Genomic DNA, 22,399 nt, shown 5'->3' on the forward strand with positions numbered 1-22,399 from the left:
TGCGTATTGAGTCTTCATCGGAAATGTTGTTTAGGCACAGGCGCGAAAAAGCATCAGCAACAACATTGCTTGCGCCTGGTTTGTAAACCATTTTTGGTGAAAATTCTTCAATAAATGAGCGCCATCGTTTAATTTTCGCATTTGGATTTTTTGTGGAGATTGTACCTGTTAATGGTTGGTGATCTGTATGAATTTCAAGATTAGTTGTACCGTAAAGGTAGTTAGTTAACGTCCTTAGAGCCCAGACTATCGCAAAAAGTTCCCTTTCGTTTGTTGCGTACTTTCGTTCTGTTTCATTTAATGTTTTTGATATAAATGTTATTGGCTTACCCTCTTGACTGAGAACAGCTCTTATTGCGGCTGCCGAAGCATCAGTCGTTAATGTGAATTTCTTATTAAAGTCAGGTTGGGTCAGTTCTACTTGTTCGGACAATAAACTTTTTAATTTATTAAAGGCAAGGATACCTTCTTCGTCAAGACGTATTTCAATTTTTTTGGACATATATTGCGATACTTTGCCATTATCGCCTGCCAAATATTTCGTCAACGGTTTGGCTATATTTGCGTAGTTTTTAATAAATTTGCGATAATATCCTACAACTCCTAGAGAACTCCTTAGTTGTCTTAAAGTTTGAGGTAAGGGATAATTCTGTATTGCTTCTATTTTTTTTGGGTCAGTTTTAATTACCTTATGACCTACAACGTAACCTAGAAAGTCGATTTCTTTGGCATAAAATTTTGATTTTTCTAAAGAAATTTTCATGTTAGCTTCTTTGAGCGTATTAATTATAATTTCAAGATGGTTGAAATGATCTTCCAAAGTTCCTGAGTATACGATGATGTCATCAATGTAGACATGACATATCTTTCCTATATAGTCACGTAATATATTATCCATGGCTCTTTGGAAAATACTCGGCGCATTTTTAAGTCCGAATGGCATCCTGAGAAATTCGTATTTCCCGTTATTGACGGAAAATGCTGTCTTTTCAATATCTTTCTCACTCATAAGAATCTGATGGAATCCAGATTCGAGGTCAATTGTTGAGAAGTATTTGGCTGTGCCAAGGTTTGATAAAATAACGTTACAGTCCGGAATAGGGTATTTATCGGGTATTGTTTGCTCATTTAATTTTTTATAATCAATGACCATACGTAATTTTTGCGAGCCATCGTCATTAGTTCCCTTTTTTGGAACTACCCATATGGGTGAATTAAAAGGGCTTTTACTAGGACGAATTATCTCGTCCTGCAATAACTTTTTGATCTCATTGTTAATAAAACTATTTGCAGAAAGCGGGTAGGGATACTGCTTGCTTCATATTGGCGCTTCAGCAATTGTGCGAATTTCCGCTTTAATGTCCGTCCTAAACGGTAAGTTTAAATTTATATTTGAATGTAGTTCTTCTACATTCTTAACTACATTTGTTTTTAATAATTTCAAGGTTTCTTCACTTTCACCGGTAAAATTAATTTGTTCATTTTCCATATTACTCAAAAAGTTTTCGCTATTTTCATTTTCATGCTTCAAATTCTCTGATTCAAAGTCTACAAATTTTTCAACGTGTTTTCCACACGTCAGAGTACCTTCCTTAAAATTCAACTTTACATCTGCTTTCCTCATAAAATTATACCCTAAGAGTATGTCTGCATCAAGATTCGGAACTTCATAAAATCTTTCTTTTATCCCAAAGATAGATGCTTCATATATTATAATTTTCTTTACGAATAATTTGGGACATGCGTAAATTTGTTGTGAGAAAATTTCTTACTGTTTGAAATAAATAATTTTCAATCTTTTAAATAATTGCGAGAATCCTGTATAAAATTAATTGTATTTTGACCATTTCTCGAATGGTGTTTTTTTTGTTTTTTTTTTTTGCATGACCAACCAGTTTGCTTTTGGACGATTAAAATTTTATGTGCGTCTTAAAACATAACTTGCTGACTTCCTAAAGAGAAAATTTGAACCACATTCTTAGCACTTTTTTCATTACCCTGAGTGATGTTGTACGTCACTATATAAGAAAAGTTTATCCAAAACTTGCTGATCAAATCAATAATTTGTATTGATGCAAAGCCATAGTAGGCATATTAAAGTTTCGGGCAGCGAAAATCCGAAACTGTCCCATATGTGAAGACTCCCCAAGATAGGAAAGAGCTCCTCGTTTGCCCTTCTTTATTTGCCAATCCGATTTCGAATTTAAGCGATCACACAGTTGTACAGATAAATATAAAGAATAAATAATAAAAATAAAATATTGCACTTATAACAGTGTCAGTAATAACATTTGCAAAATTATAGCATGTGCAAATAATGACGAATAAATAACATTAAATTATTTTTTTAACAACTTCATCATAAACTTCTCGATCTCTTCCTGCTGTTAATAATGTTTCTATGTTTTGGATTCCACTCCAATGCTTAATGTTTCTTAGCCAGGATAACTGTTTTCTGCCCATTTCACGTTTTCCTTATATCTTTCCTTAAAGTATTAATTGCAGCACACCACATTTGTCATTCCTCATAATATGTCATAAGTATGCAGCTTTTCGTCTCTTAGTAGTAGTGAGCTGTTCTCGATCTTGCCGAATTCTTCGCATTATTTCCGCATTTGTCACTCTGTCTGTCCATCTTAGTTTTAGGATTCTGCGAAAAATCCACATCTCAAATGCTTCCAGTTTGTTTAAATCAATGGTTTTTATTGTCTATATCTCCATAGCATAAAGGACATTTAGCAATACGAATTTTAAGTTTAATATTAAAGTCATGATTACTTAATACATTTCAGTACTTACAAAATATTGCTCTCGAATGCTCTATTCTAGCTCTTATTTCTTTAGAAGGATACCAGTTTTCAGTAACCCAGCAGCCTAAATATTTCAAATTTTGCACTCGTTGTATATTTAAGTTGTCAACGGTTAAGTTTGCATTTACGTACATAAGTGTTTCTTCTGCTAACTATTATGTACTTCATTTTGTTAGCATTAAAGTTCTAGCCATAATTCTTGCTGCAGAACGCAATATTGCTGACCAGTGATTGTAGTCCACTCAGACTGTCTGCTAGAAGGAAAATGTTGTTAGCATATCTGATATTATTAATATTAATACCGACATCCGAATTTTGTAATGCTTAGTGGAAAATTCTTTCAGAGTAGATGTTTAACAGTAAAGGTGAGAGAATTCACGCTTGTCTGACTCCTCTTCGAATAGAAATTGCGTCAGTGCTGTCATTGCTTACGCTTACTTCTGCGGTTTGCTGCCAGTAGAGGTTCTTTGAATATCTTTGGTATCAATATCCATTGTTTAATTGATAAGTTTATCGTGCTGCAGAGTGTCGAATGCCTTTTCATAATCAATTAAACACATAAATACATCTTTTTGAACATCTACGTAATTTTCCACCAGAACGCATGCCTGCTTTGAAGCCGAATTGATTTTCTCCCATTGCTAATATACATTTTTTGTATATTCTGTTATGAATAGCTTTTAAAAGTTATTTTTAATGAGCGATTTTCCAATCTTGGGATCCTGTTGTTTTGTTGTCCTTAGACAATTTGATGGCATTTCTGATTTCTTCCCTTGCGGACCCCGTCAACGTTTCAATTGACTATGACTCATACACCGATCTATTGTTGTCCGAAAAAAGAAAATAGATGTTTATTCCAGATTTTTTCCTTATCGCTGGGTTCGAACACAATTTCATTCTCGTCATTTATTAGAATGGTTGGCATTGTTTTGTGGTATACAACGGCCGCCTCTTTAGGCTTCTTGTGAAGGTTGACAACACAGTAGTCAAAACTTAACAATTTTTTTATTCGAGGTCTTTGCAAAGCTGACAAAAGAGATTTCCAAACAGTTTTTTTAAACGTTGTAAATAAAATAGTGTTGTTTGTTCTCGAAATTTTTAAACATATTTCACATCTTTTTTTGGTAGTCATGTAAATTCATATACCATAAGTAATAATATTCAGCGGTATCACTGAGTACAGACTGTGTTGTAGGAAAGTTACGAATACAACTCTCTGCTACGACTACGAAAAAGTTGCTATCACTGATTCCGGATGTGTTCGCTGCACCTATTTATTACAGGAATATTGCGGTCCTGTTACTTTTTTGATGGCCTGTTGCTGATACTCAGCTGATTAGCTGCTGGAATGTTGCAAAAGTTATTTAGCGCCGAACGTGTTGTTTCAAAATATGGAAGCTTATGCCAATATCTACGTTTCATTTGAACTTAAATTTCGCCCCAAATCCAATAAACGAACAATATTAAAGTTCAAAGTAGTATTTATTAAATATAAACTTACTTTTCTTCTTCCATTTCTACTCCGCCGTAAAAACTTTTATATTGCGCTTGATTAGTTAGTGAGGAGCATCAGATTGCATACAAAGTAACACTGCCGCAATTATTACAGCTCGAATGTGAACACGAAAGTCCTGGATGTCAAAATACATACAGTGCTGGACTTAAGTATAGGCACAATCCGCTTTATAAAAAGAACTGCAGTTTTATTTGTATTCAGAAAAACGATATATTTATTTTGTAGGTATATTATAGGTGTAGAGTTTATACATTAAAAAATAGCTATGAAAACTAAATACATTTTCTTTGCAAATATAGTTTAAAAATAAAAAAATTAAAATTAATTCGATATTTTACTGGACAAAAGTATAGGCACAACTACTTGCATAATTTTTTGTGCGCGTCTGTTTCAGTATCTGTTTCAATTATCTGGCAACACTTTTATATTCAGCACATTCCTATGTGTACCGTTATTATTTTTTATTGATTCAAACAAGCGAAAAGTTGATAACATTTTTGTAAATAAGTATTTTGTTTGTAAACTCTTTATAATGAGCCCAAAAAAAACTGAAACAACAGTATCGGAGCGTAAAATCATTTTACACTTGCATAGCCATGGAAAATCGTTTGCAGAGATCGGTGAATTAATGGATCGTAGTCGTTTTACCATACGGACCATTGTAAATCGCTTCAAAGGTGAAACAAATTTTGAAAATGCAAGTCGCTGTGGTCGTCCGCGCAAATTAACAGAGAGAGAACGTCCTCAGGTCATACGAAAAGTGAAACGTGAGCCAAAAATTACATCTCCACAGGTTGCTGCAGAGGTAAAGGCAGAAATTGGCAAAGATGTGCACTTTAAAACTGTACAAAGAGTGTTGCATGAGGCTGGTTATAACTCTCGTGTGGCTAGACGAAAGCCCTTGACATCTGCCATCAATCAGAAGAAGCGATTGGAGTATGCCAAAGAGTTTGAAAACAAGCCAAGCGATTTCTGGGATCAGGTATTGTTTTCTGATGAAAGCAAGTTCAACATTTTCCGGCCTGATGGACACACAAGGGTATGGCGAAAACGTAACACTGGAATCTCGAAATCTTTTGCCAACGGTTAAGTATGGTGGTGGGGGGATGTTGGTATATGGTATGTCTTCTGCGGGTGTGGGAGAGCTTGTTTTCATTAATGAGATTATGGACAAGACAGTTTACTTAAACATCTTAAAGGAAAATGTGAAGAAAAGCGCTAAAAAACTGAACTTACCCGGGTCGTTCACATTTCAACATGACAACGACCCGAAGCATACAGCCCATGACGTCAAGATGTGGCTCGCTTATAACGTTTCACACGTCTTACCACACCCTCCGCAGTCACCAGACTTAAATCCGATAGAACATTTGTGGGAGGAATTGGAGAGAAGAATTCGAAAACGCACAATTTCAAATAAGGTTGAGCTTAAAGCAGCTTTAATGGAAGAGTGGCTTAATATTGGCGAAAATATAACAAAAAAACTTGTCCACTCAATGCCAAATAGACTTAAGGCCGTCATAAAACAGAAAGGGTTACCAACAAAATATTAAATTAAAATTTCAACGCATTTTAGTTATCGTTTAAGTAGTTGTGCCTATACTTTTGTCCAGTAAAATATCGAATTAATTTTAATTTTTTTATTTTTAAACTATATTTGCAAAGAAAATGTATTTAGTTTTCATAGCTATTTTTTAATGTATAAACTCTACACCTATAATATACCTACAAAATAAATATATCGTTTTTCTGAATACAAATAAAACTGCAGTTCTTTTTATAAAGCGGATTGTGCCTATACTTAAGTCCAGCACTGTATATAATTTTCGAAGTTTTAAATTAAAGATTTGTTAAAAATGTTCGATTTTTTTAAATGGGTGTAATAAAATTATTCTTTCTGAATTTTATTTTGAAACTTTTCTTCGACAACGGAAACGAAATTCTTTGAAAAATATACGAAATGGCACTATGAATAAACTCAGTGATGGCACTCTACGAATTTCGAATTTACGACGCGGCAGTTCGAACTCAGTGCTGCCTTTTTCGTAGTATCTACGAAAACCGTACGACGATGGATTCAGTAATAGAGCAGATCAAATTAAAAAAATAATAACAATCAATCTTTTATTTAAAAAAACGTCTCTTTTGACCAACGTTATATAAACGCCAAGCAACAGTCTCTCCAGAAACAATTAACTAAAAAAAATGATGTAAACTCATTTTAGTTCGTAAGAACGATAAAATTCTGTAAGTTTAATTTATGTATGAAAAGTATATTGAAAAATTTTAAATATCCAATATAATATACAGGAAAAGCAAGGCTTTTCAATCATTTATTATATTTTAAAGTCTTCGTAATGTTGTAGCCTTTAGATACATGTGCACATATACATACACAAAAATGTTATCCAGAAAGTAACTAGTTGAAATCTCAAATACTTTACATTGTAAACTAATTCCCCAATATATCACATATTATCTAATAGAATTGCATCTGTTCAGTGAAATTAGAATTTGTGAAATTAGAAATTAATAGGATCATAAGCAAAATAATCAATGGTTGTCACTGCTTATAATATATGTATATACACTTATACAATAAAATGGATCTAAGATCTGCATGTTTCATTACATATCTGAAGTGAAAATTAAACTGAGATTTCCGTTAGTGCTAAGCTCGAGGATAAGACGTATTAGTTGCGCTGAAATACAAACTTGAGTGTCATAAAAAATTACCACGAATATAGGACTTCAAAATTAATATGAGAACAAAATAAAGTAATAAGAATAAAAACTAAATAATTTTAAGTTTGGAAATCTTCAAACAAACTGTTCTATTAAGGTAAAATAAATGTTTAGCTTATAAGCCAGCGGTTGAAATTGCTCCGCTACTTTCTAGTTTTCATTTTTGCTCTAGCTACAACCCTGAATTTGAATAGAGGAGTAGTTGAACAGGTAGCGCAATACGCAGGATAAACTGCTTGCTCCGCTCTAAGCTGCGTTTCATTACTGCTAGTAGCTCAGAATAATATTAAAAAAAAATCAGTACTCTTTAGTTGGAATAGTAGCGAAAAACTTGGAATGGGTCCTAGTGCTTCTTGCAAACTTATTCATGTGTACCCCAGTTATCACTACTGCTCTCATTTATATTGCGCTATACTACTCCCATAGCTGCTATTTGAGCAGTGTTATTTTTGGTTTGGTAAGATGCATCCCGTATGTGTTTTTGCTGGGCTACACTGAAAATATATCCGACAAATTAGGTATACTGCATGTTGTAGGTATGGTTGAATACAACTTAAAGTTATTTTTTTTTATAGTTTCTGAACCCTCCAAAGTGTTATGTTTAAAAAAAATCCATATGTGATATCTATCTTGACTATTATTATTAACGATTTATTTATTTACATAATAATAATATGGAATATAGCGCTTGATTATAATGTTTCCAGGAATACATGAAGAACAGAAATCTAAATCTTTACTGGTTGCTGTCCCCGATAATTCAGTGGTTTAGAACCTTTTTTTTTATATATTTGGGGCAGATACCAGCTGCACTATTTCTTTATTTGTAAAAAACAAGCATTTTTGTAGCGGTTTCGAGTGTCGCTAGCCTATTTTTTCAAGAGTTTCAATAATTTGTTGTTATCGCATCATCACTAACATACCTGCTGAAATTCGAGAAAATCAAAAGAGGTTCAAAACCATTGAATCATCGGCGAGGAAACCGTAACTATAAAAATTTAGATTTCTGTTGTCTGTCTGTAGTTTCATATTTTAAAAGAGAGTATTTATTTGTAGTAAATAAATAATATTAATCACTTGATGTATTCCTGGAAATATCCAGTTTGTTGGCTTCTATACACTGTTGCTGCTTGTTCAATATTTAAATAAAAAAATATTCAATTAGAACTCTGAATGTACCTAGAAGTAGAATGTGATACAGCGCCAATTCAGTATCACATGGATTTTTTTTAATATACAACTTTTGGGGGTTCAGGAACTGTTAAAAATATAATTATGAGGTGTATTCAACCATACCTGCAAACTACAGTATATTGGCATACCTAATTTGTCGGATACACATGGTAGAAAAAGTCTGCGTTCACCCACTGTTATAAAGTATTAAAATAATTTAACGTGTTTATCTTAAAACTCTCAGTTATTTCTTTTCACTTATTTCAAAGAAAATTATTCATAGAGGTTATGAACAAAATTGTTTGGAGTTTGAGCTGCGTCATGTTCAGATAACGGGATTGTAGTACAGTTACTTAAATAGGCTAAGCAGAAAAAGTGTGCGTTCATTTCGAATAGTGACGATTATTTGCATGGCAATTACGTTAAATTAAATTTTAAATCATTCATGTAGTTGACGCGGTTAAGAACAAATCTAAAGAGGGAAAAATTGATATTAGAAATACATTTTTTGTTACTATGGACCAAAGGCGAAAAGAAATAGATATTGGTGAAAGGAAAATCATTGTAAGCTTGTGGCAAAATAGTATGAGCTATCGGGAAATCGCGAAAATTGCTGGGAGGCAATACTCCTCGGTCCAAAGAGTGATAAACAACTTCAAGCAAACGAATTGTTTGGAGTCTAAGCCTCGTTCTGGGCGTCCAAAAAAACTGACGGAAAGAGAAGAACGCAACATAACTATTCTTGTGAATTCTAATCCACGACTAACAGCAAGCCGAATTTCAAAAGACATAGAAGTAAAATACCAAAAGAAAGTACATCCAGATACAGTAAGAAAAATTCGAAAAAGAATCGGATTTCACGGCAGAGTGGCCCGAAAAAATCCCTTCATATCGCGAGTAAATCGACTTAAGCGGATCGCTTTCGCCAAGGAATACGTAAACAAGCCACCTGAGTTTTGGAATAGTGTGATTTTTTCAGATGAGGGCAAGTTTTGCATTTTCGGGATAAAAAGTCGTAAAATTATTTGGAGGAAAAACGGAACGGCACTTGGAAAGCAAAATCTGGTACCTACGGTAAAGCATGGGGGAGGAGGTGCCATGATATGGGGGTGTATGGCTAGTTCGGGCGTTGGAAATATGCAGTTTTTTGAGTCGATAATGAACAGACATGATTATCTCGATATTTTAAAAACGAATTTGTGAGAAAGTGCAATCAAACTGGGACTCGGTGAAAGATTTGTTTTCCAACAGGACAACGACCCGAAACACACAGCAGAGATTGTTAGGTTGTGGTTGTTGTATAATGTTCCAAAACAACTTCGCACACCCCCACAATCACCTGACCTTAACCCCATTGAGCACTTATGGGACATTCTAGAAAAAAAAAATACGAGAGCGTACAATAACTAGCAAGGAAATGCTTAAGAACGCGCTTAAAGAGGAATGGGAACCCATAAGTCCAGAAATAACAGCCAACCTAGTTGGATCAATGAAAATACGCCTCCTAGAAGTCATAAAAAGCCGGGGATATCCAACTAGCTATTAATTTTAAAACATTTCTATGATCTTAAGCCTTTTATTTTATTATTATTGAAGTGAACGCAAACTTTTTCCGTTTAGTTTGAATGGCCTTTTTAATTTTATGTGATCTCATTTTAAATTTGATTTTGTTATTGGTAGCGAAATATGTGTGATAGTTACGTTTAAGTGAACTTAATAAAACTCATTAAAAAAAATTTCTAAAATATTTATTGTTTTGAACTTTTTCTAATGCAAAGAATATTTGCATAGGTGAACGCAGACTTTTTCTACTATGTGTATATTCTCAGCGTCAGTCTTATTCGGGCAGTCGCCGCGTTAAGAACGAGTATCATAATCGGTGTGTTAGTAACTAGAAGTTATAGTGATATTTTCGTGGTAGAGAAAAACCGTTGTTTCTTTTTTTCCATACGAAATAAAAATTACACACGTATTCTGTACTGAACTAAATTCAAAATGAGTGGGGTTGACCACCCCAACAGAAACCGGTTCCGAGACCTCGATCCGGATAACCCCCCAGGAAAGCGACTAAAAAAAACTGAGACGAACTTTATGTACCTACCAGAACATAAACAATCCGACGACCACATTCCCCGTTATCTTGTGGCAGCGGCAACGGGCCCAATTGTGGAAGACGGCATACGTTCACTCTCCAAATACAATGTGTTCCAAACTGAAAGAGGATTAAAGCACATAAGCACCGAATACACTCATGTATCAGAACTTAAGTCTGGAGATCTACTCATCAAAACAAATAACCTAAAAGCGGCTGAAAAATTCATGAAAGCCACCCACATCGGAGTAATCCCCGTCAAAATCACATCGCACAAAACACTCAATACCATTCAAAGAAGAGTATATTCGAGGAATATAATCACCCTAACGGAAGCAGAATTGGTGGAAGGTTTGGCTAAACAAAAAGTCGTCGAGGTGAAGAAGATTATGAAGAAAGTCGAGGACAAACTAGTTCCAACCGGAGCCGCAGTGATAACTTTCGATCTATTACGCAAACCTGACACACTCATGCTAGGTTGGGAAAGAGTTCGCGTGCAGGAACACATTCCAAATCTGATGAGATGCCAAATGTGTCAAAAGCTAGGGCACACGAAAAAATGGTGCAAAGGCGTAGAACTATGCAAAGAATGCGCAGAACCACCACCACATGAAACTTGCCAGAAAAAATTCTGTGTGAACTGTAACAATGACAGGCACGCCTCCAGCGATCCCGCATGTCCAAGCTTTCTCAAACACAAAGCAATAAATAAAATAAAAATTGAAAACAGGTGCACAGTAAGACAAGCATGGAAATTATTCAATACAAACCCATCTGCCTACGAAATAGCACCGTTTCAAAAACCAACAACAGCACAAATAGTCAAAAACAATATCACAACTACAAAAAATATAAAAAGGCTAAACAAAAACAAGAACCAAACTACGCCAACAACATCAAATACAACCAAAATAAGCAACGAAGAACTATCAAGCGAAACTGTACAAAATCAAAAGAATGCATCTACTTCTATTACAACACCAATTACCACGAAACCAAATACACAAACTCAAAACATCACGCCATCATCATCTACTACTACAAAAGAAATTGAAAAAACACAAACAGAAAACAATGAAATTGAATTTTCGTCTTCAGAGAGTAGTGACATTGAAATGTCTCCATGCTCTCAACTTTATAAGAGATTTCCAGATCTCAAAACCATCATCACACCTAAAACATACAAACACACACTTCCAGACTCAAACCAACAGCAATAAATTAAATAAATACAAAACACTCAACCAAAAACAAAACAAAAATAATCATAACCTTGACTCAAATGGATATTGGTACTAACTTATCAATATTACAGTGGAACATACAAGGATACTCAAATAACAAATTTGCACTCGAATACTTCGTACACAAACATAAGCCAGACGTTCTACTCTTACAAGAAACGCACATTGTACAAAAAAATCTGAATATTTTTCACTTACCAAACTACAAAGCCTATCATCACAACAAAACATCACCATATGCCAAATCCGGTATAGCGATTTTGGTAAAAAATACAGTCAACACGTCCAATCACAGGACTTCTACTAGTAATCTTCTACATCAGACAATTACAGTACACGGGGTAAAAGACTTGCACATTACAAATATATACAAAGAAACTGATGTGAACTTAACTACCCAACTTCTCGACGACATACCCGAAATAAACACAGGTCACCACCTCATAGGAGGTGACTTAAACGCCCAAAACACCTTATGGGGTTCGAAATACTGTTCAAGAAGTGGTGCACTGTGGGAACAATTCGCAGATCGTCGAAATCTCACCATTATGAATGACGGATCGCCAACACTTTTAAACACAAGGAACACTCTCACTTCAGTCGACGTATCTATGGCAAACGCTGAACTCGCATCAACGCTAAACTGGCATAATCGAAAACCGCTTATGCAAGCTTTACAGTGAAATCCTCACAACAGGAACATATCCACACGACTGGAAGCATGCAACACTCACAACAATACCAAAAGCTGGAAAAAGTCAGAACTCCACGGAAGGTTATCGTCCTATTTCCTTAATAACAGTCCTAGCAAAAATTTTGGACAAAATAATAACGCAAAGGCTCTGGAAAGCTTATGGACACAACATTCATGCATCGCAGCACGCATACAAAGCTGGACACGGAGTACATACCCTTTGTCACCTACTTGAAGCAAATACGAAAACCTGCTTGGGAAATCAGAACCACAATGTCATAGTTTCTGAAGATATCGAGAAGGCATTTGACAGGGTCATATCAACACACGTAATAAAAGAATTAAATATATGGGGTGTACCCCAAATGCTTTTAAAGCTTATACTATCCTTCCTTTCACATAGAAGGATCACCGTCAAAGTCGACGGGTACTTCTCACGCCCCTTTACTCTCAACAATGGCATCCCACAAGGTTCACCTCTGTCAGTATTCCTCTTCAGCGCATACACAAACACACTTTCCAAGTTGGTTAATAACACACCCGGTGTATACTTTATAGGGATATACGCAGACAACATATTTGCATTAGTCTCAGGAGCTGAAGCTGAAGTACAACGAAACTTGAATAATCTGGACAGGAAGATACAAAACTGGGCAAACATGACAGGAGCAGTGATTCCAGCTAACAAGATAGAAGCCCTGCACATATACAGGAAAAGAAGCTGCCACGCAAATAATATTACAATTAATAATAACATTACAAAGCAATATGAGAATTTTAGGTGTCACTTTCACTAGAAATGCTCTTTGGAATGATCACGTCAAAAATATAGTTAACAAACTTAGCAAGGTGCACAATGTGCTGAAGATAATATGCACAAAGAAAAAAGGCCCACATATGGATACTGCACTCGCAATATGTCGATCTTTAGCCGAAGGAGGAGTACAGCACTGCGTGACCCTATACGGATGGACATCCGAGGCAAATAAAAGCAAAATAAACACAGCCATGAACAATTGTTTCAGAACAGCGTCTGGGCTACTAATATCAACACCGCTAGATGCCACCAGAGTAGAGGCATGTTTTAAAGATTTCGACTGGCTACTGAACACCAGGTCTATAAATATGGCGGCAAAGGCCCTAACATCTCCCGCACACGCTCTGCATACAGAATTCTGGAACGTAATAAACAAAAATCAAAACAAAGAAAAAATAAACAGAAGTTGGTGTAGCATTAAATTGATAGCAACGAAAATGCGGAGTACAAACATACCAATACCGGCCAAACCCATAGAACAGATCGCAGCACATTCAAAATTAATGATTGACATCTCCTTAAGTAGACAAAAAAAAAAAACAACACCAACGCAATCATCTACCAACAAGCATTTCTAGAATACAAAAATAGGCACGCTCCAGATATAACATATATACAGACGGTTCCCTGCTCGACGAAACAGCAACATACGCAGTAGTCGAACAAAACTCTAAGGATGAATACAATGTCGTTCACGAATCACTATTACCACCTAATACTGGAATTCACAACGCGGAGCTGGCAGCCATACGATTTGCAGCACACTATGCAGCATCAAAACATAATTGTGCACTAATATGCACCGACAGCCTCAGCGTAGCTGTATCTCTTCTTAATGAAAACAGCGAGCAGTTCACATATCTTACAAATGGTCTGCCAGGCCAAGCAAACATTACAGTGTTATGGATACCAGGTCCCTCAGGGATAAAGGGAAACGAGCTAGCCGATGATGCCGCCAAAAATGCCAGCTAGTTGCCGTTAATATCAGAAGTTCCATGTTTAAGAACGATTATCACAAATTATTACAAAAAATACATCCAAGAGAACGAAAATCAAAAATGGTCTCTATCAGAATCCTTTTTGAACAAACACAACACCGGCATCAACTGACCCAAACTACAACCCAAACTTATCCAGAACAGATTGCATAATCATGGCTCGCATGAGAGTTGGCGTAACAAAGTTCTCATCCCAACATTACTTTTAACAGTCAAGGCCATTAGAATGCGCATGGTGCTCAAACATCCTCAGTGTTGAACATATACTCAAACAGTGTCCAGTATCAGGAGACCAAAACATCAATCTAACAAAAGCCCTAGACTATAGCCAGGAAAGTGCTATGAAAATCCTTAAAGACGCTCTTAGTGTACATAACTTACTTCATGAAGTGTAAATCAATTTTCCTTGGGGCAATATGGCCTTAGTTGCCCAGCCCCAACATATACTTTATAAATTTATTTATTTATTTATAAATTTATTTATAAAGTATAGAATAAATAAATAAATAAATAAATATTCTCAGCGTACTCCAAAAAAAAAAACGCATGCAAAATGAGTCCAAATAGCCTACACAGACAGCACCGTTAGTTGGATTACCGGGGCATTTAACTTTGATTACCATTGTAGTGTGACAGACGATTGTTCGCGGATTAGTGAACAGCTTGATACTAAGAAATAATTATTTAAATTATTAAATTGCAATTTTTCAAACTACTCCGAAATACGAAATCAATTAATATAATTTCGAACGTGTCAATGCAAACTAGCATTGCATTCACTTTTTCCTGTTCTTCTTTTTGAAAGCTTCATTATTTTTCATTCACAATAGATATTAACTGTAATTTCTAGGCAATATTGCATCGAAAATTCCCCAAATGCGCTTAAATTATGAGAATTATATCTAGTTGTAAATCCGCATTAGTTGCACTTAATTACTGAAATAGTTCCGAATTAAGTTCTTAATCCCAATTAACGTCACCGTCTGTCTAGGATATAACAAAGCAAAAACGAACACTGCAGTTATGGGAGTAGTAGTAGCGCAACAGAAGTGAGAGTAGTAGTCGTAGCTGTAGTAAACATGAATAATTTCACAAGAAGCACTCCGGCCCATTGTAAGTTTTTGCTATTATTCCACCTAAACAGAATACTGAAAATTTGTTTTGAATATTACTCTGAGCTACTAGCAGCAACGAAACGTAGCTTGGAGTGGAGCAAAACAGTTTATCCTGCGTTTTGCGCTACCTCCTTCGCTACTCATGTGTTCATATTTAAAGCTGTAGCGAGAGCAGAGCAATGTTTTCATTGATATTGCTGCTACGAAGTAGTTAATGCAAACCCTGCTATAAACTGCAAGAACAATATAAACTATAAAAATGTATCAGTGCAATATACGTATATAAGTAACGCCAGCTGTTCTAGTAGGACGTTACATAAAGTAAATAAGTATATACAAAAATAATATAAACGACGAATGTATCACGACGACGACAACGGCAACGGCAACGGAATTACTAAATAAGAAAACGCATTGTAACAACATCAAGCAATTCAATATCAAATTTACCGATAAGTTTATAAACAACGTCGCGAATTTGTATCGGGCCCACAATAGAGCAAAATTAAAGTGGGAAAACACAATGCTAGCAGCTAATTTACCAGTATGCCAATACGCTGGAATGGTAAGATATTTATTATTTGATTGTCTCTTTTATATGCTTGATCTAGTTATATGAACATGCTTTTGTTGAGGTCATAATCCGTCTAATATACCTTACTAAATTGTTCCATTAAAAAGAGTTACCCTGAATTCCATAATTTTACCTACAGTTTGTCTCATAAAAATATGAAAATACTTTAAAAGGAAAATCTTTGAAGTGGATTTCGAAAGGAATACACATACAGTATGCAAAATTCGTATTAGTACACCCCCTTAAAAATAAAAAAACCACGTATATTTTCAAATTCATTTTGAAACAAATGCTTGAATCCGTTTTATTTTATAGATAATTAACTAAAATAAGGTCAAATAACAAAACCGCTAACAAAGTGTATTGAATTGCAAAAAAAAAAATTAGAAAGAAAAAAATTAACACTTTTCACAGAATCACATGTATTTTTAATGATTTAAAGAGTAAATAAAGATAGTTCAGAAAATTAATATTTTGCCGGATACCCTCGTTGCCTTAGAACAGCGGACAATCTCTTCGGCATAGATTCCACCAATTTTTTTGTGAGATTTGGAGAAATCTTCTTCCACTCTGATTTGACGACTTTTTTTAAATGTTCTCGGTTCCTTATTTGATGATGTTTCAGTTGCTTTTTGAAAATCGACCATAAATTTTCTATGGGATTAATATCCGGGCTTTGTGGTGGTGTTTTGAGGTAATTTGGACAGTTATAAAGGATCTATAACCTTGTATCCAACGCCGTGTGCTCAGGGTCGTTATCTTGTTGGGATATAAATTTTTTTTTGCAACCCAATTTTTTGGCACTTTTGCGTAGATTCTTTTTTAAAATATCAATATATTGCCTCGCAGTCATAATTCCATCAATAAAATGCAACTTTCCTACTCCGTTTGCCCCGAAACATCCCCATACCATCAGAGAACCACCACCGTGTTTGAAAGAAGCCTGCAGATTTCGTTTTTGAAGGCTAGTATTACACTTTCTCCAAATTTTTATGCGTCCATCGGGCATTATTATATTAAATTTACACTAGTCTGAAAAAATTACTCTTTTCCAAAACCGCATATTTTTGTTTAAATATTGCCTGGCGAATATAACACGCTTTCTTCTATTGACTGAGCTTACATACGGTTTTCTAACCGCAGTTCTGCTTCTAAATCCCAATTTTTTTACATAATTGCGCACTGTTTGAGGTGTAACTTTGATGATTTTCCGTTTTTGTTCATATTTATTATTAATCTCCTAGTTTCGTTTGATAATTCACTTAGTTTAGCCGACATTGCAAACTAACTCCGCGAACTTCAACAAATGGCTACTAAAACGCAACTGCCCAATGTTAAACATTGAATGTATTAGTACACCCTCTTACAAATAAAAATTCCACGTATATTTTCAAATTTACTTTAAAGCAATTGATTTCAATCGTAGTGCGGTATTGTATAATTCATAAAAAAATATAATAATAACAAAAACTCCGAAACATTTGCATAGAATTGAAAAAAATAGCTTTAGTAGCAGTGTAGCTATTTCTACTGCAGGCAAAATTCGTATTAGTACATTTAGTATGCGTTTAATTTGTAAACAATTTGTTGGTATTTGCCGTTATTTTCGAAACGATTGTATTAAACATTCAATGTTTAACCTTAGGCAGATGCGTTTTAGTAGCCATTTGTTGAAGTTCGCGGAGTTAGTTTGCAATGTCGCCTAAACTAATTGAATTATCAAACGAAACTAGGAGATTAATAATAAATATGAACAAAAACGGAAAGTCTTTACGCGAAATTGCGAGAACATTGCAGAAAAGTGTGTCTACAATACAAAACGTAGTCAAAATTTATAGAGACAGTGGAAGGATTGACAAAAAGCTTCGAAATGTGAACAGGGCAAAGCTTGGACAGAGGCTCAAGACTTATTTGAAACGCCTTATCAGGAAATATCCCACCGTCAGTGGAGTTTCACTAGCTGCAGAACTAGAAAAATACTTTTCTACCAAATTTACACCTCAAACAGTGCGCAATTATGTAAAAAAATTGGGATTTGGAAGCAGAACTGCGGTTAGAAAACCGTATGTAAGCTCAGTCAATAGAAAAAAGAGTGTTATATTCGCCAGGCAACATTTAAACAAAAATATGCGGTTTTGGAAAAGGGTAATTTTTTCAGACTAGTGTAAATTTAATATAATAATGTCCGATGGACGCATAAAAATTTGGAGAAAGTGTAATACTAGTTTTTTAGTTTTTCTTCTTTTTGATGCACTGTATCTCGCTATTTTTGTTTGTAGGACCCCTTTCGGTCACTTTATTTTTCAAATGCGTCCATAAATTTTGAATTTGGTTGATATCATTTGGGCTTTGGCCAGGATTGCGATTTAAAATGCTGTACACTTTCCTGAAATGAATAGAAAACATTTCACCTATTTGTTTTTCTGATTTCCTTTATGATAATTATAATAAACCAATTGTATACTATTTTCACTCGCACGATAACCCGGCATTATTGCAAAAGTTTTTTTTATTGATGTGATGTAATGAACAAAGTAATAACTTCTACCTACTTGACCGCCGTTAAGTTTCAGGTGTTTGTTTATATTTTTGAGACAACACAAATTATGACGCATTTTGGTTTTCGTTGTTGTTTTTGCATATTTCTCATTCAAATAACTATTATTGTAGGGGATCAACCAGAAGGCGTTAGCAAAGTGTTCTGCTACAAAAAAAGGAATTCAAATCAAATATGCCCTAATCGAATCTAATAAGAAAATAATTATACTATAAAATATTACATTGAGAGAAGAATTATGAGAAAAACTGTATGTACATACAGTTTGCTATGAAAATGTTTTGACATTTTAAAATATACATATAAGTTCATAAAATATTCAAGTTAATTACACTTCTTTAATTAAAAACATCGCTTCTGATTGAATTTTGATAGAGTTTCAGAATGATTCCTTAATTTACATAGCTACCAGTACTTCGTAAGCTAGGCGGCCGTCGTAGCCGAATGGGTTGGTGCGTGACTACCATTCGGAATTCACAGAGATAACGTAGGTTCGAATCTCGGTGAAACACCAAAATTAAGGAAAAGTGTATTCTAATAGCGGTCTCCCCTCGGTACTGAATGGCAAACCTCCGAGTGTATTTCTGCCATGAAAAAGCTCCTCATAAAAAATATTTGCCGTTCGGAGTCGGCTTGAAACTGTAGGTCCCTCCATTTGTGGGACAACATCAAGACGCACACTACAAATAGGAGGAGGAGCTCTGCCAAACACCAAACAAAAAGGGTGTACGCGCCAATTATATATCTATATATATAAAAAGAAGTTACATTTCCTTGGTAATCTTATAACTCAAGAACGGGCTCACCTATCCAAACCAAATTTTTAGGCTTTGTTTGGACTGTTCAGTAGATGGTTTGTGTTTTGAAATTTTAAGAATCGGATACCAGGGTCTCGAGAAATAGGCCAAAACGTGAACCCGGGTAACCCTAGGATGTGTTTGTACAATATGGGTAGCAAATGGAAGCTGCTGATGATTCTATAGTATAGAGTATTTTTGATGCCGCTCCGTGACTAGGGTCTCGAGATATCGGCCAAAATGTGAACCCCGATAACTTAAGGATGTGTTCGTACAATATGGGTAGCAATTGGGAGCTGTTGATGATTGCTATAGTTAGAGTATTTTTAATGCCCCTCCGTAACTAGGGTCTCGAGATATAGACCAAAACGTGGACCTGGATAACCCTAGGATGTGTTTGTACAATATGGGTAGCAAATGGGAGCTGTTGATGATTGCTATAGTATAGAGTATTTTTAATGCCCTCCGTAACTAGGGTCTCGAGATATAGACAAAAACGTGGACCTGGATAACCCTAGGATGTGTTTGAACCACATGAGTATCCATTGTAAGTTGTTAATAAATGCTAATGAAAAGAGGACTTTTCTTTTCGCTGGGTAACTAAGGACTCCAGATATAGACCAATTGGAAACTCGCCTTCAGGTTAAGAGATTGCATTCTTATGTACTACAACCAGTTAAAATGTTTTTAAAAATTCAGATCCGTTATCTACATATATTTCTCGAACTTTACAGATTCAAGGTCAAATATACCATAGAGCTGGGTCTTTGCTACCATTCCCAGATGGTGACCATCAATTTTTGCAAATATATTTTATTGGTGATGAGAATCGTGAATTAGATCAGCGCTGTGCAATTTCGACGAATACGAGAAGATCAATCGTGAATGAATTGCAAACAATGTTCCATCAACACAATGAATTGGTGAAATTGTTCAAAGTGGCACTCGATCTGCTGCCCACCGATGGCCACAAAATCATAATAAAAGCTTATAAATCACCAATTGGGAGCACGCCAGACGATTCAATGTACCAACGATTGATGAAGTAGCTATTGTTGTTACAGTTTCAGCCACGAGATATTGTTTTGTATCGTAGAAATGAGCAATAACAACGTATTTCAGAACTCCATCGCTGTTATGATGCATTGCAATACCCCATTTTGTTTTGGAGAGGGGACGATGGCTATCAAATCAACATACCAATGATAAATCCAACAACTGGTACATACACATTTTATTTTTGTTTAAATATGATTTTTAAATAATTTTCATACGCTAATTAATTTTTGCATCGCAGGTCAAAAATCAACGAAAACCGTCAGTGCGATGAATTTTTATTCGTATCGATTGATGATTCGCCCTCAAGAAAACAATTTTATTTTGCGATGCAATCAACTTTCGCATCAATTTTTTATCGAATTGCAAGTCATTTTGGACGCAAATATAATAAAAAATTGAATGCTCCAGGAGAAACTGGAAAAACATTTTTAACTTTATTTATTTTAGCCTGATTTATTTAGCGTAAAAAATTGAAATGGAAATTAAAGAATCAAAGTTTAATTACAAGTTTTTATCGGCTCTTTCACCTTACCTGTATATATGTAAGTGACCACCACAATCAAATTTTAAAAAAGTACAGAAAAGGCTAATGTGACATCATTAGAAAGTATATTGAATGAAAAAAATTAACTAATTAAACTGTTTAAACATTTTACGAGTTCTATAAAGAAAACTTAATATGAAAAATTTCTTGCGATATAAAAAAACATTTTATGTATGGTGGTGCGAAGCCCACTGGGAAATGCTAGTTAAATATATATTGGGTAGTCGAAAAAGTCTTTTCGTATTTTGTTAATAGATGTCGTTGGAGTCATCTATCTCCAGTGCTACCAATCACATTGTGTCATATCATATGGTGTTAGAAAGGTGACATTTTAAACTTCATTTCAAAAAAAAATTAAATTCGGAGTAGTTGAAAAAAAGTTATAACTGTGTAAAAAAGGAAGAAGAATGCCACGCAAGCCACCAATGAAATTTGTGAAGTTTACGGAGACGATGCTGTATCAGTTCGCTCGCCTCCGTTCTGGAAATTTCGATTCGAAAGATGCATCTCTCTCCGGTCGACCTATCGTTGAAAAAGTCGATGAAATTATGGAAAAAATTGACCAGGACCGTCACATAAGCTGCCATGACATCGCCAAGGCACTAAACATTCATCATCAAACGGTTTTGAACCATTTAAAAAAGGCTGGTTACAAAAAGAAGCTCGATGTTTGGGTACCACATGAATTGTCTGTGAAAAATTTTCTGGACCGAATTAACATCTGCGATTCTTTGCTGAAACGAAATGAAATCGAACCATTTCTGAAGCGAATGGTAACAGGAGACGAAAAATGGATCGAATACGACAATAATGTGCGAAAAAGATCATGGTGCAAGGGCGGTGAAGCTCAACAAATGGTCGCAAAGCCAGGATTGACGCCTCGAAAGGTGATGCTGTGTTTTTGGTGGGATTGGAAAGGAATCATTGACTATGAGCTGCTCCAGCCTGCTCGAACGATTGATTCTACCCTTTACTGTCAACAACTGATGAGATTGAAGCAAGCAATCGAAAAAAAAACGGCCAGGACTGATCAGCAGAAAGGGCGTCGTCCTCCATCAGGACAACGCTAGGCCCCACACATCTTTGATGACTCGGCAAAAACTGGGGGAGCTTGGCTGGGAAGTTTTGATGCATCCACCATATAGCCCTGACCTTGCCACATCGGACTACCATTTGTTTCGGTCAATGCAGAACTCCCTTAATGAAGTAAAGTTGGCTTCAAGAGAAGCCTGTGAAAATTACTTGTCGCAGTTTTTCGCCGAGAAACCACAAAAGTTTTACACTGATGGAATAATGTCTCTAGAAGAATAATGGCAAAAGGTGGTCGACCAAAATGGTACATATTTGGTTTAATAAAGTTCATTATAAGTGTAAACAAAAATGAGTTGAAGTTTGATTAGAAATACGAAAAGACTTTTTCGACTACCCAATACTAGTACTTCGTAATGGCAACCTGTTTGAATCCACCAAAGCAACCAAAAGCAAAACAAATGCTTCTCTCGAGAAAGTGTTTTCATATACGGGGTCTGTTCAAAAAATAAGGTGGATTTACAAATTTCGCTGGCTTCGTACTTTCCACTTTCCATAATTTTTTTTTATGTTAGACATGTTCACGGTTTTAGCAATATAGCATGTTTAGTTTGTTTGTCAAACAAGGGCTAGGC

At 35.3% G+C, this 22,399-nt stretch overlaps 1 protein-coding gene across 7 annotated transcripts in view; it reads left to right on the plus strand.

The window, feature by feature from the left end:
• The window catches only part of LOC128870423 (protein Gawky), a 165,759-nt gene that overhangs the window by 102,519 nt on the left and 40,841 nt on the right, over positions 1-22,399 (plus strand). Inside the window, exons 2-3 of one of the 7 annotated variants that reach the window (XM_054113040.1) lie at positions 6,996-7,168; positions 15,365-15,769. The exons of 3 other annotated variants lie outside the window; for them this stretch is intronic. In XM_054113040.1, the coding sequence (XP_053969015.1) occupies positions 15,728-15,769 (42 nt within the window). In that variant the 5' untranslated portion in view covers positions 6,996-7,168; positions 15,365-15,727. Of the gene's footprint in view, positions 1-6,985; positions 7,169-15,364; positions 15,770-22,399 lie in introns of those variants that run through there. 3 more of the 7 variants (XM_054113042.1, XM_054113041.1, XM_054113043.1) reach the window with 3 other exon arrangements.

This window comes from Anastrepha ludens, chromosome X (assembly GCF_028408465.1).
Source record: "Anastrepha ludens isolate Willacy chromosome X, idAnaLude1.1, whole genome shotgun sequence".
Lineage (NCBI taxonomy): Eukaryota > Metazoa > Arthropoda > Insecta > Diptera > Tephritidae > Anastrepha > Anastrepha ludens.